Below are 22882 nucleotides of genomic sequence, written 5' to 3'. Positions count from 1 at the left end.
AGGGCAAGTCACTCACCCTCTCTGATGTCAACAGTGATAGATTCATAATCACATCAAGCCAAGAGAGCTCAAGGTCCTCTCATCCATACCCCCGCAACACACCCCAGTTTGACGCTTCCGTCCCTCAAAGCACCCCACGCTCCCAGTTTCTGTCCAGTCTGTGGCTGAATAACTCCTGCCTCAAGGTCTCTGCCAGTCTTACTTGTTATCTGACTTTGGGAAACACAAGGATCATTCAAACTTGATTCTAAAAGAAATCGGTTGGTCTTTGTAAGAGAAGAGCGTTGCCTAATTGGGGAATGTATGCACTCACTCATGTGTGTGTTCCCCAGATCAGGTTCCTGGGGAAGTCCTTGAGATGCTGAGGTTTGGGGATGGGAGGTTTCTTGGAATCGCTCACAGGGGCCTGGAGGAAGCAGGAGGAGCAGAGTCCTCCAGTCACCTCTCAGGGACCCCAGATTTATCCTGCGAAGTACTGCCCTGATAAGCTCAGAGACACCGTTACCCCTGACCCAGGACTTGACCTGGGAGGACCCAGGCAGAGCCAACCCAACCCAGGCTGGGAGTGAGGGCCGGGTCCTGGGGGAGCAGCCGGGCGGGCCCCACGTGTCCACTCCTCACAGTGTGCTTGAACTGCAAGGAGGCCAGCCCTGGAGACCGAGGGACGCGGAGCAGACATCAGAGGCAGGCAAGGCAGGGGGACTGGGGTTCAAGTGTCAGTTTCCATGGCCCTGAGACTCGCACACTAAGAGAACTGGTAGAAGAGCCAAAGCCACGGTCCCCTCGTTAAGTGCAGCATCCAGTGGGCTGATGAGGCGTGCAGCTCGGGGCCATGGGAATCAGTCACCCCAGGCTTCCCACTCCCTGGCTCTGTGACCCTGGCCAGTTATTTTACACCAGCAGACTCCAATATGGGGACATCAAGGTCCTTCTGCCATCAGAGTGTTGTGAGGACAAGTGGAGGGGGCAGATGAAGCATCTGACATAGAGGTAGCACAGGGTAAAGCAGGAGCAATGACAATGTCCTCCCTTCCCATGTACACAGCCAAGTAGAAGACTTTTTGGCCAAATGGATTTTCCACAAGAGAAGGGAAGACTTTATAAATTCGGGCTAGTTCTTTGAGAGTTTTATTTTTTTCTCCCATACTGGGGATTGAACTCAGGAGTGCTCTACTACGAGGCTACATTCTTGGCCCTTTTTATTTTGAGACAGGATCTCACCAAGTTGCAGAGGCTGGCCTCCAGCTTTTGATCCTCCTGCCTCAGCCTTCCCAAGTCACTGGGATCATAGGCGTGCGCCACTGTGCCAGGCTTTTGTTCTTTGCTTCTGTGTGCCTTTGCCTTGGTCCTGGGGTGGGGCTGCTGAGCCATGTTTGCAGACAGAGGCTGGGGGTGTTGGGGAGGCCCAGGCTCAACTCAGCCTGAGTTTGGAAACTATAAAGGGCCATTCATTATCAAGGAAAATGCAACAGAGTGTTTTGCAAACTACATGCTTTGAAACATGTTTACTTTCTAGTAAAAAAAAAAAAAAAGTGACAGTTTCAATCAACAATGAAACTCATTTGTTGCATGTTCAAGCTCTTGGCTGATCTGAAATACCTGCCAAGCCTTGATTGGGAAACTCGGAAGACTTCAAATACCTTAAAGGGATCCACTAATTCAGTTATGAGTGCTGTAGAAAACTTGACTTCCATCAGCTAGAAAGGAAAACAGGACCAGTACAGGCCACTGTATGGCGTCGGTCTGTTCTAATTATAAATAACAGCCACGAAATTCCCAAGAGTCATGCAGGAACCTACGCAATTCCTATTAATAATTTTTACTACCACTGTATGACAATACACAGCTCCTATACATCACCTAGTGTGACTCTGATGATAAGTCCTGCAAAGCGGGCACTATTATCTCTACTCACAGATGAGAATGTTGAAGCCCAGAAAGGGAAGTCTCTCCACTACAGGAGGAGTGTCACCAGAGCGTGCAGTGGTGGGCTCCATGGGAGCGCATGTTGAGATTTCAGCTCCCACAGAAGGACAGGGGTCTGCAGATCTGGTATCGTGTGGCCCTGGGCTCTATCTGTGAGAAAGTTCCCACTTCACTGGTTTTCAGAGACTAAACCTGCCACCCCTAAAGAGACCGGTCTGCTCAGCAGAGTATCCTCTCCATTTGACTATGTCTCACTGGCCAAAAAAATCTGAAAGAAATCTACAAACAGAACATCTCAAAATAGGTGGGAAATGGGGTTCAAAGCACCCATGTGAGATACAGGAAGGCTGAGTCTTCTCCACACTTCTTTGCCTTGTTTTATCTCGGCTAGGTTCCCCGTGCAGAGGTAATTTGACGATAAAATGGTAAAACATTGATGAACGGAGGAAGACTACCAGGATTCGTGTAAACTACAGAAGATGCTTTCTGACATGACATTTTTTTTCTCCTGGGAACATATCTTGATTCTATTTCAACTCATCCTCATTTTTCAATGAGAAAACTGAAGCTCGGAGAGGGTAAGTAACTCGACCTTTGTCTCACAGCAACTTGGGGGCAGAGTCCAGGTTTCTAATCCAGGTTTGGACTCCATGGGTGCAATCAGGTTAAAAAGAATATCCAGGACCAGCTTGAAAGGGAGAGAGGTCCCAGAGGGCAGCCTCAAGCTGGTGGCAAAGGGAGGGAGCCACAGTCCTAACCTTAAGCCCTGATGGTGGCTCTTCTGGGGAACTGGCATGATGTCGCAGAGCCTGGGATCTCTGTGAGGCCACGCCCCCTTCTCTCCCACCTGCCACTTCTCTGAATCACTGCCCCATCTACCCCATCAGTGAAGTGCTTCCCCTCCTTCAAGGTGCCCGCCAACCTTGCTGGGAACTTGTGGCCAATCTGGCTCCACCTCAGCAGCTCTGGGGGAAGGCAGGGTTCTGCCTTGTAACAGATGACCTTGATGCTGACCTTGATGCTGACCCTGCCAGCCTGACCGACCCTTGGGGAGCAGACAGAGCCGGGTGGGGCGATGAAGAGGGTTTTAGGCAGATGCTGTTGAGAACCAGCTCAGAGGCTTCATTCCTACGGTGGGCATCATTAAAGAGACCAAAGGGGGCCGAGTGTGGGACCCAGGACGGGTTAACCATGTGACCAGAAGGTCCTGACACACTGGTGTACCCAGGGAGCGGAAGTCAGGCGTCTCCTGTGTCCGCGGCTTACCTTGGTGCCTGGGCTTCGGTATCCAGCGCGGGAGGCCCAGCTGCGCCCTCCTGGGCCCACAGGCTCCCTGGAGGGGCTGGGCAGTCCGCCTCCGAGCACACCCTGGGCCTCCCGCTCCCCCTCCCTTACCTGGCGGGCTCTGCTCAGGGGCCCCCGTGGGTGGGGACAGGACCCTGGGAGTACCTTTCGCAGACTCGGACGGTCCAGGCGGCGATGATCCACAGGGAGATGCTGAAGACGAGCAGCACGGTGCCCGGGCAGATGGTCATGAGCGTCTTCATGACGAAGCGCGTGTTGAAGTTGATCTTGTTGAGCGCCCCGATGCTGCGGGAGGAGGCGTCCGTGAAGAGCTTGCTGTGCAGCAGCATGACGCGCGCGATCAGGTAGAGGCGCAGGAACATGGGGATGGACAGGATGATGTCCACGTCGGCCTCGGCCCGCGACGGCGTGTAGGAGAAGGCCAGGCGCGCCGTCCAGAAGAACTTGTACTCGCCGGGGATGGGGTGGATGGCGCACACCAGCATCTCGAGGCTGATGTAGAGGATGCGCTCGTAGGTCATGGCTATCCGCCAGTCGTCCGCGCCGTTGTCGATCACGAAGAGCTGCGGGAGCACAGAGGGTTAGTTCCCGGGGCCAGCCCTGGGCGGCACAGCAGTGCTCAGGGGGCGGGCGGCTGCTGGCCCGGGTCAGCCTGGCACCTGGGCCCGGGCACCAAGAAGGTGGGAATTCCCCAGGTGTTAAGTGTCATTGAACACAGATGTGAGGACTGTGGGCTGGGGGGCCTCCCTGCCCCACCCTGCCCCCCACCGAGGGAGCCAGGCTGGAGATGAGGCTGATCATGGGTGGCCAGTGACTTATTCAGTTCCACCTATGCAACGAGACCTCCATAAAAACCCAGGGACAGGTCCGGAGGGCCTCCCTATTGCCAAACCCATGGAAGTAGCTGGAGGATGCCCTCTTAGAAAGGCCTGGAGCTCTGGCCCCTTCCCCCATGCAGCGCCCTCTGGATCTCTTCCATCTGGTTCTTCATCTGCAATATACTCTGTCATCAACCAGCAACTGGGTCCTCTGAGCTCTGTAAATTTCTCTAGCAAATTCATCAAATCTAAGGAAGAGACCATGGAGCCCTGGTTTAGAGCGGATTGGTCAGGACCACCAGGGGGGCTCTGAAGTGGGGGTGGTATGGCAGGGCCCTTAGCCTGTGCCGTGTCATGCTAACTTCAGGGTGTCCGTGGGAGAATTGCTTGTCGTATGGACAAGAACTCCACCCATTGGGTGAGCAGAGTGTTCTGTGTTGCGGGAGGGAATTGGGAGGAGAGAACAGTTGGGCAGGTTTTGGCTATACACTTCCAAGGTCCCTTCCAGTCTGAGGTGCCACTTTGTGACAAGGAGCAAGAATAGCTCTTTACTATTAAAAACACATCCCGACCAGGCCCCGAGCTACTGGAGGAGGCTGCAGAGATGAAAATTGAAGTTTCCTGCATGACTGAACTCACAAGGGCTGGCACAGAGTCCTGCTCCCCGCTCAGAGCAGGGACCCGAAAGTGTCTGCTGGCAGTGCTGTGCTCTGTGTGCCGTGCTGTGCTCCTGGCATGGACTTTGGAGCGGGCTGCCTGATCTTAGCACTAATGTGCTCTGTGATCTTGTGCACGTCACTGAACTTCTCTGAGCCTCAGTTCTCTTATCTGGGGACGATATTATTTGCTGCACACAGGTCACTCCGAGGCTGTAATGGATTAGTATATACAATGTGCACCTAGCACATTGTGCTGCCTAGCACCCAGCACCTACTATGAATAGTGCAGTTATCAGCTATTAGTATTAGCTATTATTATTATTTTGGTGGGTGTCTTAGTCTTTCTTGAAAGTGAGACTTGGGCTCAGTATAGCTAAGTTCCCTTCCAGGCCTAACTTTCCACAAAGCTGGAGACGCTTGCTCTCCCTTCATGAGATTGCACACGCACACAAGTGTTCACTATGCACCTGCTGTTTCCTAGCCCGTGCTTGGTGCTGGGGTTCATATGTGCAAAAGGCTCAGCTTTTGTCCTCAAAGGAGGCTCATTGTTGGGTCCTACCGTGTTCAATGACTGCAAAAGGGACTTCACGGGGCTGGGGTTGTGGCTCAGTGGTAGAGAACTTGCCCAGCACGTGTGAGGCACTGGGTTCAATCCTCGGCACCACATATAAATAAATAAAGGTCCATCGATAACTCATAAAAATATTTTTTTAAAAAACGGACTTTACATCCTTCCTCTCTGCGGCCTCCATCTCCACATCCATAAAACGAAAGGCCTTGAAGTCCCTAGGCAGCTCCGCCGAGCCCCAGGGTCTGATTCTTGGGGGCTGAGACTGTGTGTGGGGTGTGAGGCCTCCACACAGCTGTGCCCCCCACTTCGGAGAGGCCCCGGAGCTGTTGACCACATCATTCTCTCTCTGTTCCTGAACTCAGCGCCCCAGCAGCCCTGGTGTGGCCGGTGCCAGGTCACCCACCCGCACACCCGCTCGGACTCCAGCCCCACACGCTGCCTGCCCCACCGAGAGCGGGCGCCCTGCAGGACTCTCCCTGTCCGCAGGGAGGTGGCCTCACGGGAGCTGGTGCTCTGGGGCTGTGAGCCGGGAAGAAGGGCACTGCCCAGGCTTCAAGGTCTTAGTGAAATCAGGCTGGCTTAGAAAGAGACTCACCAAATTAAGTCACTGCACATGTGAGTGTGTCCCACTGAGTCCCACCGTCACGTATGACTATAATGCACAGTCAGTTTTTAAAAAAGATAATATTGGGGCAGGGCTGGCAAAAGAAGTTTGATTTAGTCTGGAAATACAGGCTCCCCTCAGGGGGAGTCAGTGAGAGGGAGGGAGGTGGGGGTGGGGGATTGGCCAAAGACTGAGCTCAGCCTCCCTCCCCTCCCTTCACTCTGCCCATCCCATTGCTCCTTCAAGGGTCTGGGCCCCAGGAAGCTTCTGCTCTGTTTGTTGGCTTCATAACCAGGGATGGAACCCAGGGACTTGACCACTGAGCCACATCCCCAGCCCTGGGTATGTTTTTATGTCTCTACTTTGAGACAGGGTCTCACTAAGTTACCTGGGGCCTCCCTAAGTTGCTGAGGCTGGCTTTGAACCGACACCCTCCTGCCTCAGCCTGCAGAGTCGCTGGGGCTACAGGCGTGTGCCACCGTGTCGGGCCTTCTGCTCTGTTTTGGCGTCAGTCATCAAGTACCCCCTCTTCCCCCTCACCCGCTGCCCTGCCCACAGACACCAGGACCCAGGAGAGAGCCTGTGCTGTCCAGGCCTGAGGCCTCTGAGAAGAAGCAGGATCCATCGAGGGGTCGCCGTCATGTCTGAATGGATTCAAGGCAAACCTATCCAGTCCCGTGATGTGACCACGGGTCTCCTGGGCTGGGGTATCTGCCTGGGGCCCTTGTTCCAGGCAACTCAGCCGAGGAGAGCCAGGGCCAACCGGTAGAAGGCTGCAGGGGGGAGGCCAAGCATGATGGCGGGTCTCTCTCCTTGCTGAGCCTGGTCCCTTCTCCCTGCCCAGGACCCTACAGATCCATAGTCACCTGTGAATGAACTTCATAAGCCACGGAAGACCATCGACTCCTTCACTCAACCGCTGTGTGCTGAAGGCCCTCCGTCTACTGTGGGGGTGGGATTCAGGGTGGGGGAAAGCCCGTGTGATCCGGGTCACCCCGGGGAGGATGGTGGAGGGGAGGTAACGTCCACAATGGGAGCGCCTGGCCAGGGCTCAACAGGAAGCTGTCATGGCACGACGGGAGACACACAGCACAGCACTAGAGGGAGATGCCCTTCCTTCTTCCCCAGGGCAGGGGAGCCCGGGTTTTCCCAGACGCAGGATCCCCCACCAATTAGAAAGACCTCATGGCCACTCCAAGGGTTCCCCCGGCTCCTAACTGCCACCCAACAGGCCGAGCCATGGCAACGTGACTGTCTGGCCAAACTCTTCCAATATGAAATTAAAACCATCCACCCTGTAATACAGGATCACATCCGGTTACTATAGTAACTGGGTTGGCTCTGGGCAGGAACTGAAGCAATGAGTAACAGATTTCTTTGATTGCTTGATAGGGAACGGGATTGAATGCCATCTGATGGCAGGATAGGGGGACAGTGGCTCTGCCCTGCTTGGCGGGAGGGTACAGGTCCCAGGGCCTCTCAGGTGTCCTGGTGCAGGCGGGGGGGTAGGGGGCACCAGGGGGTAGTGGATTTGGAGGCTTGTGAGCTCCCACCTGTTTTCAGCCACGTTGTCTTAGGCCTGTCACAGGACTTGGCACGGCCTGCTTGCCCATCAGTATCACAGGGTAGTGACCTTGAGCTTGCCTGCCTCACGGGATCAGTGCTAGGCGCCCTCAACATAGATAACAAGTGGGATTGTGCTCTGCCAACTTCTCTGAAAAGTGAAGGACCCTTAAGCTGGCCGCCTGAGGGCGCTGGATGGGAGGCATCCCTTGGAAGCCTCCGATGGGCGAGGTTTGGTGGATCTTCCAGAACAGCCACGTCTGTCCCCTATGAGGACACCCAATGCCTTCTACGTTCTGACCCCTGGAACCTGGGCTCTCCAAACCTGTCCTTGCTCCTCTTAAATTGAGGACGGATAACAGCCACCGCCCTCCTGCTTGCTCACCCAGCACCCTGTTCATTCCTTGCCACGTCTAAATCTCAATTATGTATTCATTGGACTTTTTCAGGGTTTTGTCTGTCTCTCCCCTTAGACTTATCGTTTTCAACTTGTCTGTACATTTGAATCACTTGGAAATCCCATTTTTAAAAATCCCATACCCAGGGGCCGGGGCTGGGGCTCAGCGGTAGAGCGCTGGCCTAGCACGTGCAGGGCGCTGGGTTCCATCCTCAGTACCACATAAAAATAAATGAATGGAATAAAGGTATCGTGTCCAACTACAACTAAAAAAACAAATACATAAAAAATCCCATATCCAGGCCCACTTTATATCAAGTACGTCTGAATCTCTGCGGGGTGAGGCCCTGACGTTGGGGTTTTTTCTTAAATCTCCCCAGGTGACTCCAAAATGTAACCAGGATTGGGACTTACTAGTAACAGCTGGAACTCCAAAGGATCAGGGGTTCCGGCAAAGGCTCTGTGGTACCGGCAGGGCCTAGCCCAGGTCTTGACATGTAATAGGGGTTCAATGGATGCTTGTGTGGTGAATCAATATCCATCACCGTGTGACCCTGGACCCCAATCTTTCCTCTCTTGGACTCAGTTCCCTCCTCTGAGGAAGGAGGGGATGGATGAGATGATCCCCAGGAACCTCCTTCTCTAAGGAGCCTCAGTTCTGTGGCTTGTGTGGACTCTGGCTGGCACCTCCCACCTTGCTGGTGTCCTCTGTCCATGGGAGCCCTCTGGGGACAGGGTCCACGCCTGGCTCATCTCACCTCCTCCCCCTGCCTGGGATGGTGCCTGGCTCACCGTGAGTGGTCTGTTGGGTTTTGGTGAAAGGGGGGGGTGTAAAAGATGGGTGCTCTATGAAGAATAGGACAGGCTGCCGGTGGCCCTTGTTAGCCACTCAGAATGGAAATTCCCGTCAGAAATCCATTCCTAAGCCTGTGACTAACAAAAGACCTGCCAATTCATCTCAAGCCATGGGAAAGGAGACTGTTTAATTTCCAAAGGGTGGTCCAATCTGGAGGGCACTGTCCCAGGTGATCTCCAAACCTTAGAAAGTTCTAGAACGACCAGACACAGTGGCACACACCTGTAATCTCAGAGGATTGGGAGGCTGAGGCAGGAGGATTGAAAGTTCAAGACCAGCTTTAGCAATTTATCAAGGGCCTGAGCGACTTAGAGAGAACCCATCTCAAAAAGTAAAAAGGACCAGGGGTGTGGTTCAGTGGTTGAGCACCCCTGGGTCCAGTTTGCCCAGAGGAGAAAAAGAGAGTTCTAGAGCTAATCTGGAATCAGGATTTTTGAGTAGCACTTGACCAGAGGGTCAGGGAGAATATTCAAGCACTGTCCTCTCCTAGGGTTTGGTCTCGTCACCCGGCCCTGGTTCTACAGCATCTTAACTGTTCACCTGGGTTGGATTTTGGAAAAGTTCCAAGGTGATGGGGAAAGAATCCAGCACAGCGTGGGGAGCACCGAGGATCCCTGGAGGGGAGAAAGCTCAGAGGCCCGCAGCTAAGAGCCAGTGTCCTCCTGACCTGGCCTGGGTTTGCCCCTTACACTAAATCCTTCTGCTGCTTTCCTGGGGATTCTGAGAGCTTGTAGGATTTTCAGTGTGTTAGTGTAATCCCCGGGGCTTTGGGGGGAGGTTTTACACAACAGAGTGAGTCCAAACTTGCTTTTAGGGAGTTTGTAATCAGAGCAAAAAGAGAACCACCTCCATTCTCTCAACTCAATTTGATATCACCATCAGGAAGAACCAACGCAGATGAGACGCTGTGGAGACACAGACGTGAGTCAAACACTCGTCCACGAATCAGCTCGCCATCTCGAGTGGCTCTTGCGCATTCGAGAATCCAGAGGAGGACCGTGTTGGAAAGCCTCTTGGGAAAGACAGGGTTTTGGCAGCACCTTGAGGCAGACACACCTGACGTGGAGCTTGCAAAATGGCCCCAGATTCCTTCCATTGTTAGCTCGCTTCTGTACCTGCCACTCGGTCTCTCCACCCAGCAAGAGGCAAGTTCTCCTTCCCAACCACTTGAATCTGAAATTGGCCGTGCGCCTCACTTTGGCCAAGAGGAAATTAGTAAATGTAATGCAGCAGAAGTGCTGTGGGGCTTGCTGTAGACACATGACCTCATCCTTGCTGTCACCGCAGCCTGCAGAGAGCACCAGATGGTAGACACTGGTGAGGCCATCCTAGACCACCTGCTCCTAGGTTGCTGCCCCAGAGAATCCTATGGTTTGAACCGTTAAATTTTGGGGTGCTTTTCTACCCGATAATACTGACATGTACCCAGATTAATTCATGCACTTCACTTAGCATGTGCAGCAGAAGTGGATGATTCCCTACCACGCCCAACATTTCCCCTTCAGAGTCTCCTGGCTCAGTCAAGCCGTCATTGGCTGGCCAGTCTTTCTAAAGTGACTGGGGGATCCTGGTCAGGGCCATTCCAGCTTCCCTCACCTCAGCTGTACCCTATGGTCACACTGTTTCATAGATCAAGGAATAATTCAAAACATTACAAAAGTTATTCTGCAAACTGTTTAGTCATTTTCCATATGAAGTTTTCCTGGAAGTGAGGAAGTGTGCTGGTAGATGCTGGTGATGGAATTAAGGAACAAAGGCAAAATCGAACTTATGGGGAAGCAGGGACAGTGAAACTCGTTGGGAAATTTGAGGAGTAAATGGTTTAGCTAGAAGCCAGCAGAAGGTCAGTGAGACACTTCATCTCTGAATGATCATAAGGGAATCAAAGAAAATGACTTCAGTTATTTAAGGGTGAGTTTTGGCTGTGGGACATGGTGCCTAGCAGACTTTTTTTGGAAGGGTACTAGGGATTGAACTCAGGGGTGCTCAACCACGGAGCCACATCCCCAGCCCTGTTTTGTATTTTATTTAGAGACAGGGTCTCACTGGGTTGCTTAGGTCCTAAAGGAAGTTGCTGAGGCTGGCTTTGAACTCGTGATCCTCCTGCCTCAGCCTCCTGAGCCTCTGGGATACAGGCGTGGACACTGCACCTGGACTAGCAGGCTCTTTCTATAAGGCTGGCCTAGCCCTTCCATCTGCCCCTCTGGCTCACCAGGACAAGCTGATTGTTCCTCTCCAGAGCTTCTCCCAGAGCATCATGCCACTCGTCAGCTCCCCGCAGAGGCCAGCTCTGAAGGGCAAGCTGGTCACCTTAAGACAGGCCAGTTCAACCGGAATCTCTGGAGTTCACTCTGGAGTAGCCACAGGGTCTGGGACAGGTTGTCCTGCATGACAGGGACTTAGAGCAGCTGCTTTTGCTAAAAGCAAAGACTCTTCATTTAGGCCTGCAGATGCCCTGAGGGTAATTAAAAGCAGGATAAAGCTTAGGAAGCTGCACAGTATCCACTTTGTGTCGGTCTTCTCTATGACCTTAAACCCTGCGGCCTGCTCGGCTCTGCACATGGGCTCATCCTTTCAGGGGTGTTCATCTGGAAACTGCGAATACAGGTTGATTAGACCCGGATCCGCCCGACCTGTCTCCTCCCACCTGCAGGCCGAGGCGAGATGGGCAGCGACCTGTGCCCGAGTCCTGCAGGGGCGCTCAGAGGTCCTCAGTTCTGTTCTGAACTTTCCAGGAGCAGAGGGGGGCGGGCACACCACCTCACAACCAGACTGCCCCTGGAACTTGAGTTGCCCCCTTCCAGGATCACAGGCCTGGTGGACAAACGTCCTGAGCAGCAAGTGGAGACCGACCTCCATGACCCAGAGATCTCACCTTAAAGAACCAGGACTGAGAGAATGGCAGCCAGACCCCCTGTGACCAGGACTGCCCGGTGAGGCAACATCCCCGCCCCTGGATCTCGCTTTGCCTTTCCGAAATGGCCAAGTTGATTCTTTTCCTGCTTGTCACCCTCACCTTTCTGTTTGGTCTTTGGGGTGAGAGGATGGATTTGGTTTGTTGGGGCCCCCAGAGTTAGGCCTCTGGCCTAGGACTTTGGTAACATGTACCAGGAGACAAGGAGACTGTGCAGCTCCTGGTGCCGGTGACAGAGCTGGGCTTCAGGTCCCGGCAAGCACCCCTGAGAGGGAGGGGACGGCACAGCTGGACTCCCTGTTCTGTGCCGTTTTCAGGGGACGTAAACTTGCTGTTGTTTCATGGGGTTCGGTAGACCGTCTCCTCCCGCCCGTGCTATTTTGGAAGGCTGGAGCCCTTTTATGTTCTTTTTAAAACAAAATCTTTTAATAAAATGTTCTCAGCTATGGGGGAAGACCCTTCTTAAATATTTTCTGACCCACCTAAAAAACTTCCATTCTTGCACAACTGTGGGTTTTTACAAGTTAAAGAAGAGAAAAGGGGAAAAGCTTTTGTGATCTCTACTGTTCCCTCGCTGTGGGGGAAAAACATCAGGGAAATTCTCCATCATTTGAAAAATACATATATTTTTTTCTGTATATCTATATCTATGTATGCCTATATATATACAGATATAGATATCTATACATAGATTTGTATACAGAAAAAAAAGTAAAAGGAAAAACATCGCAGATAAAAACAGATTCTCTTAAAATATGTTATTAATGTATGCTATATAGATAATAAATTTAGATTCCCTAGGGCACATACGCTACGTATACAACATTACTATGGGGTTGCCATGGAAACAACATCAGAAGTCCCGTAATACCTAATTAGGTTTCCCTGAGGACGGGAGCTGATTGCGAGTGATAAAATGAACTTGGGGTTGGCAGTTATGCTGAACATGAAATTTCTAGTAAGCAAATGCTCCACAGAACTAGATGAAGACGGGGAGGGAAGAACAGAACAGAAAATAAGAGAAAAGAAAAAGTCAAGGAAGAAAAAAAAAGGGGGGGGGACTTTAAAAGAAGTGGGCGTGATGGTGAGTGGTGCTGCCCTGTTCTGTGTTATCCAAGAAGAAATCCTCCCTGTCCAACCCTAACTTACTGAGGCAGGTGGCACTGGGCGCTGTGCAATGTCCCCCTGTGGCTCTTTGGCGTGGTCAGGCCAGGGCTCTCCCACGTGCCCCTGGCAGAGTTCGCCCACGGTCTCTCGCTGTGGCCTTGAGAACCTTGGGGACTTCTGAATCTGTGATCTGCGTGGGACTAACAGAGACCAGGGGTGACCACGGATCCTTTCTCCTGTGCCCAGCTCTTGGAGAATGCAAGTACAGCTATGGCATTGGGGAGAGCAAAGATTCTCACTCACATGGCAAGAATCCTTCTATTTCTGATGGTGGCACCATTGGGGACAGAATATTCTGCCACTGCCCATCTTATGTGGCAAGTCTCTGTCCCTCTCTGGACCCCAGATAACATCAAGGGTTGGATTCAATTTGTAGTTTTCTAGCTGTGGGGCTGTTTCTTCTAATGAGGTTCCTATAAGCTCAACAGGGGAAAGGCAAACTCAGCCTTCCAGTTGAAAGGGTAGAGAACAACATCCAACGGGCAAGTCACTCACCTCCTCCCCCAGCTCAGAGAGACCTTGCAGTGGCCTTCAGCCCCCTGCACAGAACCCTTTCATTGGAGAACCATTGGGTGGGCCGCTTTTCCTCTGGTTGTACTGGGGAGTGAGGTGTAATTCTGGTGTTATGGTTCAGAAAGGAGGCATCCCCCACAGCTCCTGGGTGAGACCAGGCAAGGAGGTTTAGAAGCGAGATGATTGGATGATGAGAGCCGGAGCCCAGTCAGCGGATTAATCTCCTGATAGGTGACTGAAGGCAGGTGGGGTGTGCTAGAGGAGGAGGGTCACCGGGGTGTGCCTTTGGGTTTATATTTCGTCCTGGCTGAGCCGAGAGAGCGCAGGCTCCCCCACTCCGCCTCCTCCCTCTCCCTCTCTGTCTCTCCAAGATAAACTTTTCCTCCTCTCATTGTTCTTGTCAGGTCTTTGGTCACAGCAGTGGGAAAGCTGGCTAAAACAGCTGGAAATCAAGGGGCTTGAGGTCCAGGTCAAGATCCGCCAGGTGCACAGGCGTGAGCTTTGCCCTGATCAGCTCCCTCCTTCATTCATCAGTAGGAATTGAGTTCTGACAACGTGACAGTCCTGGGCCAAGCTCTAGGGATACAGCAAGAACCAGAACCAGGATGGCACTTGGAGAGTCCGAGAAGGAAGAAGGCCAAGGTGGGTACCAGCTGAAGCCAAGAAGGGAGAGGAGCCAGGTCATGGGTCCTTGGAGGTGATGGGGGAGCTGTATTGAATGGCAGGGAGGTCACAGGCCTACTCGACCAGGCCATGCACACTATGCTACAACTGTCTGAGATAGGCTATCCTGACTTGTTCTCTTCCCAGTGGGAGTCACTTACTGAAATTAAATGGTTTACCTTTTTATTATCTGTTTCCTCCTCTAGAATGTAAACTCTATGAATACAGAGGCCTTATCTGCTTGTTCTTGCTATATCCCTAGATACAGCAGACTTGTCCACAGATATGGTATGTCTGTATTAGTCTGCTCTGGCTGCTATAACAAAAATATCACCGACTGGGTGACTTAAATAACCGAAATTTATTTTCTCACAGTTTTGGAGGCTGAAAGCCTGAAATTAGAGTGCCAGCCCGGTGGGGTACCATGTCAGGTGGAAATCTTCCTCTTGTAAGGCCACAGTCCTATTGGACTAGTGCCCCACCCGTATGACCTTACTTAGACTTAATAACATCCTAAAGCTCCTATCTTCCGATGAGGCGCACTGAGACAGGAATTTGAGGGGACACAATCGGTCCATAGAAGTATCCACATGCTTCATAAATACCTGAAAGCCAGACTCTGGGCCAGGCCAAGTGATTTGGCACATGCTAGTCTCATTGCTACCTCCCAAGGGAAGTAACAGGGTGTCCATTTTGCCGATGAAAAACTAAAGCCCAGGGAGGTTCTGTCAATGGCCCGGGGCCTGCAGGGGACTCCATGGGACTCCAAGTCTTCCACCCGCTCACCTGCCGGCCTGGCAAGTGGAACCCAATCTGTTGGGGACCGGCCAGTTTGGTCTCTGTTTTGTTTTGTTCTAAAGAAAAGTCAAACCCACCCTTCAGACAGTCATTCTTAGAAGAATCGTTGTCACTGACCAGAGAATCAATATGCAATTAAAATGCGCTGGGGTTCGTTCCTAGTGTCTGCACCACCCTGGGAAATCCACATTGAAATTAGCCCTCGAGATGGGTCTCCGTTTGTGGAAGTCAGACAATTGCTTTCATCTCCACAGAGAGAATGTCTGTGTGTCATGCTCCCTGCCTCCTCATCCCCCGCACCCCCATGACGAGATCTCTGTGGAGATCTGGTGGTGGAGCCCGTCTCAGGGAAGAGTCCATCTTCCATGAGGAGCCCACCTACAGACCTAAGCATGTTGGCTAGATGAAGGAGATTCCACCTGGGCAAGGTCGGGGTGCGGCCAGAGGAGAACAACAGGGGTCCTAATTTACTGCCCTGGAAATGAACAGGAGATTGAGGGCTCGGGGCTGGGCGCTCTAGGATCAGAAAGGAAATGGCCAAGAGGCCCCTTGGGCTGGTCCACGGCAGGAGGGAGGCTGGAGCCCACATGGAATCAGCTGATGCAGACCACCCCCGCGAGGCAGGACGGTTTCCTGACTTTTAAGAACAGAACTCTGAAGAATCGAGTGCTGGCTTGTTTGTTGTCCCCCGAAACATCACCCCTCTCCTTGCTCCTCACCCCAGAAAAGCAGGCTAATGGAAGCTTTGATCATGAATCCTTTGGGGATCAAAGACAAAATAGGAAGCGACCCAGAATCAAAAGGGGTCACTAAGAGGTGGAAAATCCAGCAGAAACAGGGGTTTGCCCTCAGAGGAATTGCCAGGAGAGAAATGCTAGTTTCTAAGAATCTGCAGAAACCCCTCGGGAGACACTGGGTGCCCTCCTGGGCGGGGTGGGGGTTTGTGCTCATGTCTATTTGAAGCAGGACAGAGTATAACCCAAGCCGCACCCACGACCCCTCACGGGCTCCACTCCACCGTCTTCTGGCTCCAGAGTGCATGTGCCCAACACAAACCGTCCCCTCCCCTCCTAGAGCATCCCCTAGCTCCCCAGAGCACTCAGAGCCAAGTCCAATCTCCTAGTTGCACAGGGCACCTGGTCCCAGCCGTCCCTCCATCCGCATCACCTGCCACCTCACCTGGCGTCTCATTCCAGCCAAACCAAGTCACTCCTGGCCCCTGAGTGAGTTTCCATCTCTTGCACAAAACTCTGCTCCTTCCCACTTCTTCCCCAGAGAGCCCCTTCCCGTTCCTGAGGTCCAGACTGAACACCCCTCCTTTCCCGTCTTGGCTGGACCTTTTCCACCCACAGGTAGGACTGGCTGCCTTCCTCGGGGACTCCCTCGTCCATGTGTCCCTGCTGTCACAGAGCCCGTGCCCCGTAGCGGCGGGGGGAGGATGGCCAGACGTTCCCTGTGCTAGCTCCGGTGTCAGGGGAGGTGGGAGATTTTCAACCCTGACTCAGAAGGTGTTTCAAGCAACTAAAAATAAAGGGGTTGTTGGAAGTTCAATCCACTCAGGGAGCAGAAGAGCCAAGATCCAGGCCAGGTGGTGGTGGGCGGAGCATTTGTCCCCCCATTATAAATGACCAAATCTCCCTTAAACTCATCCTTGGGGACCGGCTGAAAAGTCGCACCCTCAGGAGATTTTCCTGATGTCTTGGTGGGGGGTACTTGGTGCGTCCAACTTGCTGGCCTGGTCCTAAGCACTTTCTTTTTTTTTTTTTAATTAACACATAATAATGATACATATTGATGGGGGACAGTGTGACATTTTTAATACATGTCTACAGTGTGTACTGATCAAATCAGGGTGACCAGCATTCCCATCTACTTCTCCTTCTTTATGTTGGGAGCCTTTGAGATCCTATCTTCTAGATCTTCGTAGAATTTCTAATATTGCCAACTACAGGCCCCCCACTGTGCTGGAGCACACTGGGGCTCATTCCTCTGTCCAACTGCATCTAATAAAACTGCACAGTAATAGGTCTATTATTTGGACCTATTATTGGGGGCTGTTTTAGGGCTCACAACAGCACCATAAGAAACGTACTGTTATCTTCCCTCGTCCACAGAGGAACCCATTTCCCCAACAGCCACCTAGGAAGCGTAGAGACAGACAGGATTTGAACCCCAACTCGCATCTACTCATCGTCTATCCCTGACCAAAAACTCCCTCCTGAGCTCCCCTATGAGCCACCAAAGGGTGTCTGTCCACTGGCTTGTCCACACCCTCACTAACACAGGGCAAAGGAAGGGTCTGGCATCACAGGGCCACAGGGCCAGGCCCAGCACCCGGGAGACCCAGGTTGCCCAAAGGGATGCATAAGTGGTTCAGAGCATCCAAACTCTGACGCGTGACTGTGAAGGAAAACATCTTGTGGTTTACCATTTCTCCCTTTCAAGGCAAGAGAGTCTTTTGCAATGTACGCACAACATAGAGAAAGAAATCAAAGAACATCATTAAAATAATTGCTTATTTATAATTTTTTTAAAAATCCCCAGTCCTAGAAACAGCCTGAATACAGATCGATAGGAACACAGTTGAATAAATTATGGTACTTGTACTGAAGAACATTACGTACCTGCTTTTGAAAATGAGGCAGATCTATATGAATTGACTTAGAAAATGCTCATGCTATAATGTTAAGTAAAAAGAGAAAATTGTGGTGTAATGGGTATAGTGTGATTCCTCTTTTTTTTTTTTAAAAAAAAAAAAAAAGCAAAACAGTACATAATAACAAAAAATCCCCTCTATGTGTATGCCTGTTGGTATCTTTTTGTAGAGGCACACACACAAAGGTGTGTTAATTGCCTCTGGCTAAACATCCAAATGGGTAACACTGGTTCCTTTGGGGACGTGGGGGTGGGAACAGGGGAACTATTGATTTTTTTTTCCCCTTAACAATTAGAACACACCTCTGTGTTAAAATGAGCCTATATTGCTTTTGTAATTTTAAAAACCTAATAAGGTATCTTTCAAAAGAACTATCCTGGGGCAAGCTACTCGCTGAACCTAATGGAGATGTTTTAAGCATGGCCATTCTTGGAGGGAAAATGGTCTCCCGAGTCCCTTCCTACCCTGTACTTTTCCATCCCGTTCCCCAGGGACCCCCAGGACTTTGTGAATAAAGCCCTGTTGGAAAGTGCACCTAGCTGGGCTCCCCTGGAAAAGCTCCCCACTCGGAGGCAGTGTCATTACCAGCTCCGTGGCCCCTTCTGACTAAGCCACCCCGTGAAAAATAGTTCCCTGCACAGAAAACGAAACAAAGGCGCTCACTTCCAGGCCACCTCTCCGCGCTCATTTCCAAGGCAGGCTCTGAAAGTCACATTAGTCAGCAGCCTGCTGGCTCGCCCAGTGAGGCAGAGGCCAGCCCGCGTGGGAAGAGGTGGCCTCCTCACAATTGATAACTCCAGGCACGCTCCACAGTTCCCCCCCACGCCCTGGGGAAGGGCCACAGTCACCAAGGGGCTGCGGCTGGCCAAGGCTCACCGTGCATTTGGTCTCCAGGCCGGGTAGAGCACAGGATCGCGGGGTACAACAGAGTCGGGGTGCATGTTCCTGCCAAGCCAAGAGCTTAAAGCCATGTGCCCCCAAGATGCACAGATGCAAACCCGGAGGTGACCCATCAGGTGACTGGGGGCAGAGGAAGAATGAGCACTGTTTGCAATGTGGGGTCTCAGGTCACTGCCTTGTCTGTGTCCACACATGCTGCCTTCCTCCCTGGACCCAGACACCCTTGCTCTGGCACACCCCCCTTTGAGAGCTCGGCCTGATCCCTCCTCGGGTCTCACCCCACCTCGTGTGAAGGCAGAAGCCTACAGGGCCACCCCCCCACCTGGTGAGCCACCCCTTAGATGTCCAGGATCCTAGAATTCCCTACCCAAAGAGCCAGACCCTGCTTCCAGGGCCAGCACCAGCCCCCTCCTCATCTGTCCTCTCACTGACAGACCACTGCGGCCTTTAGGGATGTCCCCAAGCCTGAGAACTGGAGGAGGGGCAGCTACAGAGGGCTGGACGGAGCTTGGACGGGACGGCTGAAGCACCACAGTGTCGGTGCGTGGTATATTGGCTGGACCCGGGGAGGGAGAAAGGGAGCACGCTAGGTGGGCCCTGGGTCCTGATGTGGGTGGATCTTCTGCCTGACTGGGGTGTGTATTACAGCAGCCGTCACAGAGCAGCAGCGCGATATTTCCTAGATCGTTCTGAAGTCAGGCACCAAGCACTAGATACTTGTTCTACGTCTGAAGATGCATCCTCCACGGCAGCCCGAGGCCTGCAGACTGGATCTGAAGAGGTTCTACAGAACTCGAGTCTTTCAGAAGCACTATAAAAAGGGGGTTAGTGGCCCAATGTTTGGGAAATGCCTCCCAGAGATTCACTAGGCTCATTAGCATATTAAAAGTCCTGAGATTTCCAAAGGAAGCACTGCTTTGAAATGCAGTTTCTCCAATGTACATGGCGGGGACTCCTGGAGTAACAGCTGCACATGTTTCAGGAAGCACTGAGACGGGCAGTTGTGGAGCAACAGGTCACTGAGGGCTCATCCCTTTGAGCATCTGTGCTTCAAAGGCACCACACCCTCCCCTGCCTTCTTCAGCGACTGCTGAGCAGACCCCAGCCACCATCCACGGGGGCGACCAGTATCTTCCCACAGCTTCTGTGAGCCAAGCACAGTCCTGGGCTTTTTAGTGACTTATTTAACCAGTACCATGCTTTCTAGGTTCCAGAGATGGTTCTCAATGATTTACAAATATTAACTCCTCACTCCTCCTAACAACCCTATGTGGTGGGTTTTGCTGTTTAAAGTTAGGAAACTGAGGCACAAAGAAGTCGGGTGACTTGCTAAGGTCACCTAACTCATGAGTGGTTTAGCCTGGATCCAACCCAGGCCGTTTGACCTCAAAACCCGTGTGTATGAGTTTCCAGTTGCTGCTGTAACAAATTATCACATTTAGCAACTTCAGATGAATTTGTTGTCTTGTCATTTTGGAGGCCAGGTGTCCCACTCAGTCTCACTGAACTGAAGTCAAGGTCAGCAAGGGTGGCTCCTTCCGGAGGATTTAGGAAAGAATCCATTTCCTTGCCTTTTCCAGCTTCTACAAGGTGCCTGCCGTCCTGGTCTCCTAGCCTTTCTCCCACCACTGCAAACTCGGACTTCCCACCTCCGCCCACTTCCCCCGTGAGAGCCAAACCTCCCGCTGCTCCCTCTTGATAAGGATGCTTGTGATCACACTTAGAACCCACTCAGATGATCTAGGATAATCCCCCCATCTCCAAATCCTTAACCGCATCTTACAAAGTCCCTGTAGCTGTAGCCGGATAGCCAGGGATTAACGCCTGGGTGTGCTGGGGGTGGGGCACCGTCCCATCCACCACATCACGCTGTGAACCTCCGTGCTGTGTCACTTCAGTCTTCCCCACAACCCAGAGACGCTGTTGCCATTCCCTGCATTTTACACATTAGAAGTCTAAGGCTCCAAGAAGTGAACTGCACTGCCCAGGATCACATCTGGCCCATTGTTGGGTCTGGCACACAGAAGGGACTCAAAAGATGTCTACCCAGGACTCTGAATAGGCCAAGTGGCCACGGGGGTGACTCTGCTGCCTCCCCTGGCTGTGGGCGCACCTCTCCAGTAAGTTGATTTGTCTTTTGTTTTTGCAGGGCCACAGATTGATCCAGGAGCACTTGACCACCCAGCTACTTCTCCAGTCCTTTTTATTTTTTTATTTTGAGACAGGGCCTTGCATAAGTTGCTGAGGCTGGCCTCGAACTTGTGGTCCTCCTGCCTCAGCCTCCAGTCACTGGGATTACAGGTGTGCACCTGGCCTGTAGAAGGTCTGATGCCTATGGACTGACCATTAAACAATATCCCAAGTTTGGTGAAGAACAACAGTGACGATAGCACTGAGAATAAGTCCCGCCACCATTGGAAAAGAATAGGTGGCTCTGACCCGTTCTTGAGTCTCCAAAGGAAACAAAGAGTCTTGGAGTTAATTTTACAAATAATTGGGGCTCCCTCCAACTTGAAGGTGACTGGGTGCCTCTCCCATGGTTAAGGGGCACAGAGTCTCTGACAGTCGGGATCCTCTGTGGCCAAGTGAACGGGGTCATCATCTTCTTGAGGGTTCTGTTGGCATGAATTTGGAAAAACCAAACCCTACTCCAAGAGCTGACTCCCATTCCTCTGTCCACAATATCCTGTCCTTCAAAGCACCCCTCCACTGGGCCAGGAAAAGAAACCGTGTAATTGCAAGAAAATCCGAGCCAGAGAGGCAGGCCACACCTGTTTTGTGATGGATGAAAGGCCAAGCCCTGGTGGGTTCAGAATGAGAGTGGGTGGAGGCATGGATCCTGTCCCCAGGGTGGTAAAAATGGGTGGTGCTCACCAGAGATCTTGAAAGGGAACAAAGGGCCATGCTGCTGCTAATGGGTGTCCCTCTGCAGAGGGTCAGGTGACTCCCAGAGCACCTCAGGGTGGTTGATTCCCTGCATCCCTCTCCCCACCGAGCTTCAACCAAGCCAGATCCTCTTCCCTTTGACTAGGACTGCATTAAAGCACCTTTCACCAGCGACGGAAGGAAGTGGGCCCTTATGGAACCCAAGCCATAAATACAGCAGGTAACAACGGGAACCAGAATATTCCACGGGAAACCTGCAGGACTTGTCCTCTCCATCCAGAAGATGGAGAATGTTTTGCAGGATTTCTGCAACCACCCTCACCAAGCCTAATCCCAGGATGGTGATAGCGAGCTGATGAGTTTAGACGGGTGACAGCCAGGGGAAGCGTTTCTCTGTAAAAGGAAAGGGAATTTGCATGTTTTGTGGTAACCATCCCTTATTCCAGTTTAACTGGTCCCTAAGAGGCCCCAACTATAGCAAGAAGAATTTGGTTAGAGAGATTGTCAAATCCCAAGGATTGGGGGGGGGGGGGGAGAGAGAGAGAGAGAGAGAGAGAGTCTATCCCTGAAGGTATCAGAAAAAAAAGGGTTCTCTACACCCAGACCACCCTTCTCCCGCGTCCCAGGCCCTGTCCAGTGTGCACCCCCATCTCTTCCCCTTCCCAGCAGGACTAAAGGGCGCTGTCCGGGTCGTGGACCTTAATTCTGCACCAAGAGCAGGATCGTCTAACCCCAACCCTGGCACTCAGAAACATTTTCCCCGCGAACACCTAGAAGCCAATCTTCCCACTCCAGATAGATTCAGACAGTTCAATCCAGAAAGAAAAGGCTGTTTAAAAGCTGTAATAAATCATGGACTAAGGGAGGTGTCAGACGCGCAAACCCGGGAACGCTAAGTTGGAGAACTGCAGAGGAATGGCCTGGTAAGTCGCTGGCGCTGGCCTGGCTCTGTCTGCCCGTGGTGAAGGCCCAGGTCTGGGTTATGTACTGCCCCTACCTCGTGGCCAGGCAGGGTCCCAAATGTCTGGATGAAGCTCACCCTGAAATTTTCATCCTGCACCTTAAAGCAAACAGCAGGTAAGGGGAGGGTTGTGAGGGGTTGGACGGGAAAAGGGTCCCAACCAGTAGGGTGGCAGACCCCAGTGCAGGCTGGAGACGGATAGACCTGGTGGAAAGTCAGAAACCACATAAAAGGTTTATGATTCTTAAGAGCGATCCATGTAAACTTCGTTATTAATAAATCATGAGCGCACTCCTGTGATCCCAGAGGCTCGGGAGACTGAGGCAGGAGGATTCCAAGTTCAAAGTCAGCCTCAGCAACTTAGGGAGGCCCTAAGCCACTTAGCCAGACCCTGTTTCAAAATTTAAAAATCTTTAAAAGGACCGGGGATGTGGCTGAGTGGTTAAGCACCCCTGGATTCAATAAATCATCAGTCATCAGTCATACTTTTAATAAAGAGAAAAACAAACAAATCAATATTAAATCAAAATGCTTGAAAATGTTGGGAAAGAAAAAGAAAAGAGGCAGAAACACAAAACACAAAACACTTGCGGTGAAATCCCTCTAGGAATGGCCAGGGTAGGGTCAGTGTCCCAGCGCCACGCCTGTGTGTGCCTGTGTGGGCCTGCACACGGCCTTGGGCACCCTGTTCTCTCTGCCGAGGATGCTCTTCCCTTCTCTCTGTG

The 22882-nt window shown here is 52.0% G+C and overlaps 1 protein-coding gene across 2 annotated transcripts in view; it reads right to left on the bottom strand.

The window, feature by feature from the left end:
• The window catches only part of Kcnn3 (potassium calcium-activated channel subfamily N member 3), a 153266-nt gene that overhangs the window by 53777 nt on the left and 76607 nt on the right, over positions 1–22882 (bottom strand). For both annotated transcript variants that reach the window (XM_026404893.2, XM_077803644.1), the window contains exon 3: positions 3376–3794. In XM_026404893.2, coding sequence (XP_026260678.1) covers positions 3376–3794 — 419 coding nt within the window. The remainder of the gene's footprint in view (positions 1–3375; positions 3795–22882) is intronic.

Source organism: Urocitellus parryii, chromosome 11 (genome assembly GCF_045843805.1).
Source record: "Urocitellus parryii isolate mUroPar1 chromosome 11, mUroPar1.hap1, whole genome shotgun sequence".
Classification (NCBI taxonomy): Eukaryota; Metazoa; Chordata; class Mammalia; order Rodentia; family Sciuridae; genus Urocitellus; species Urocitellus parryii.
This window is presented reverse-complemented; position numbering and strand designations above follow the sequence as displayed.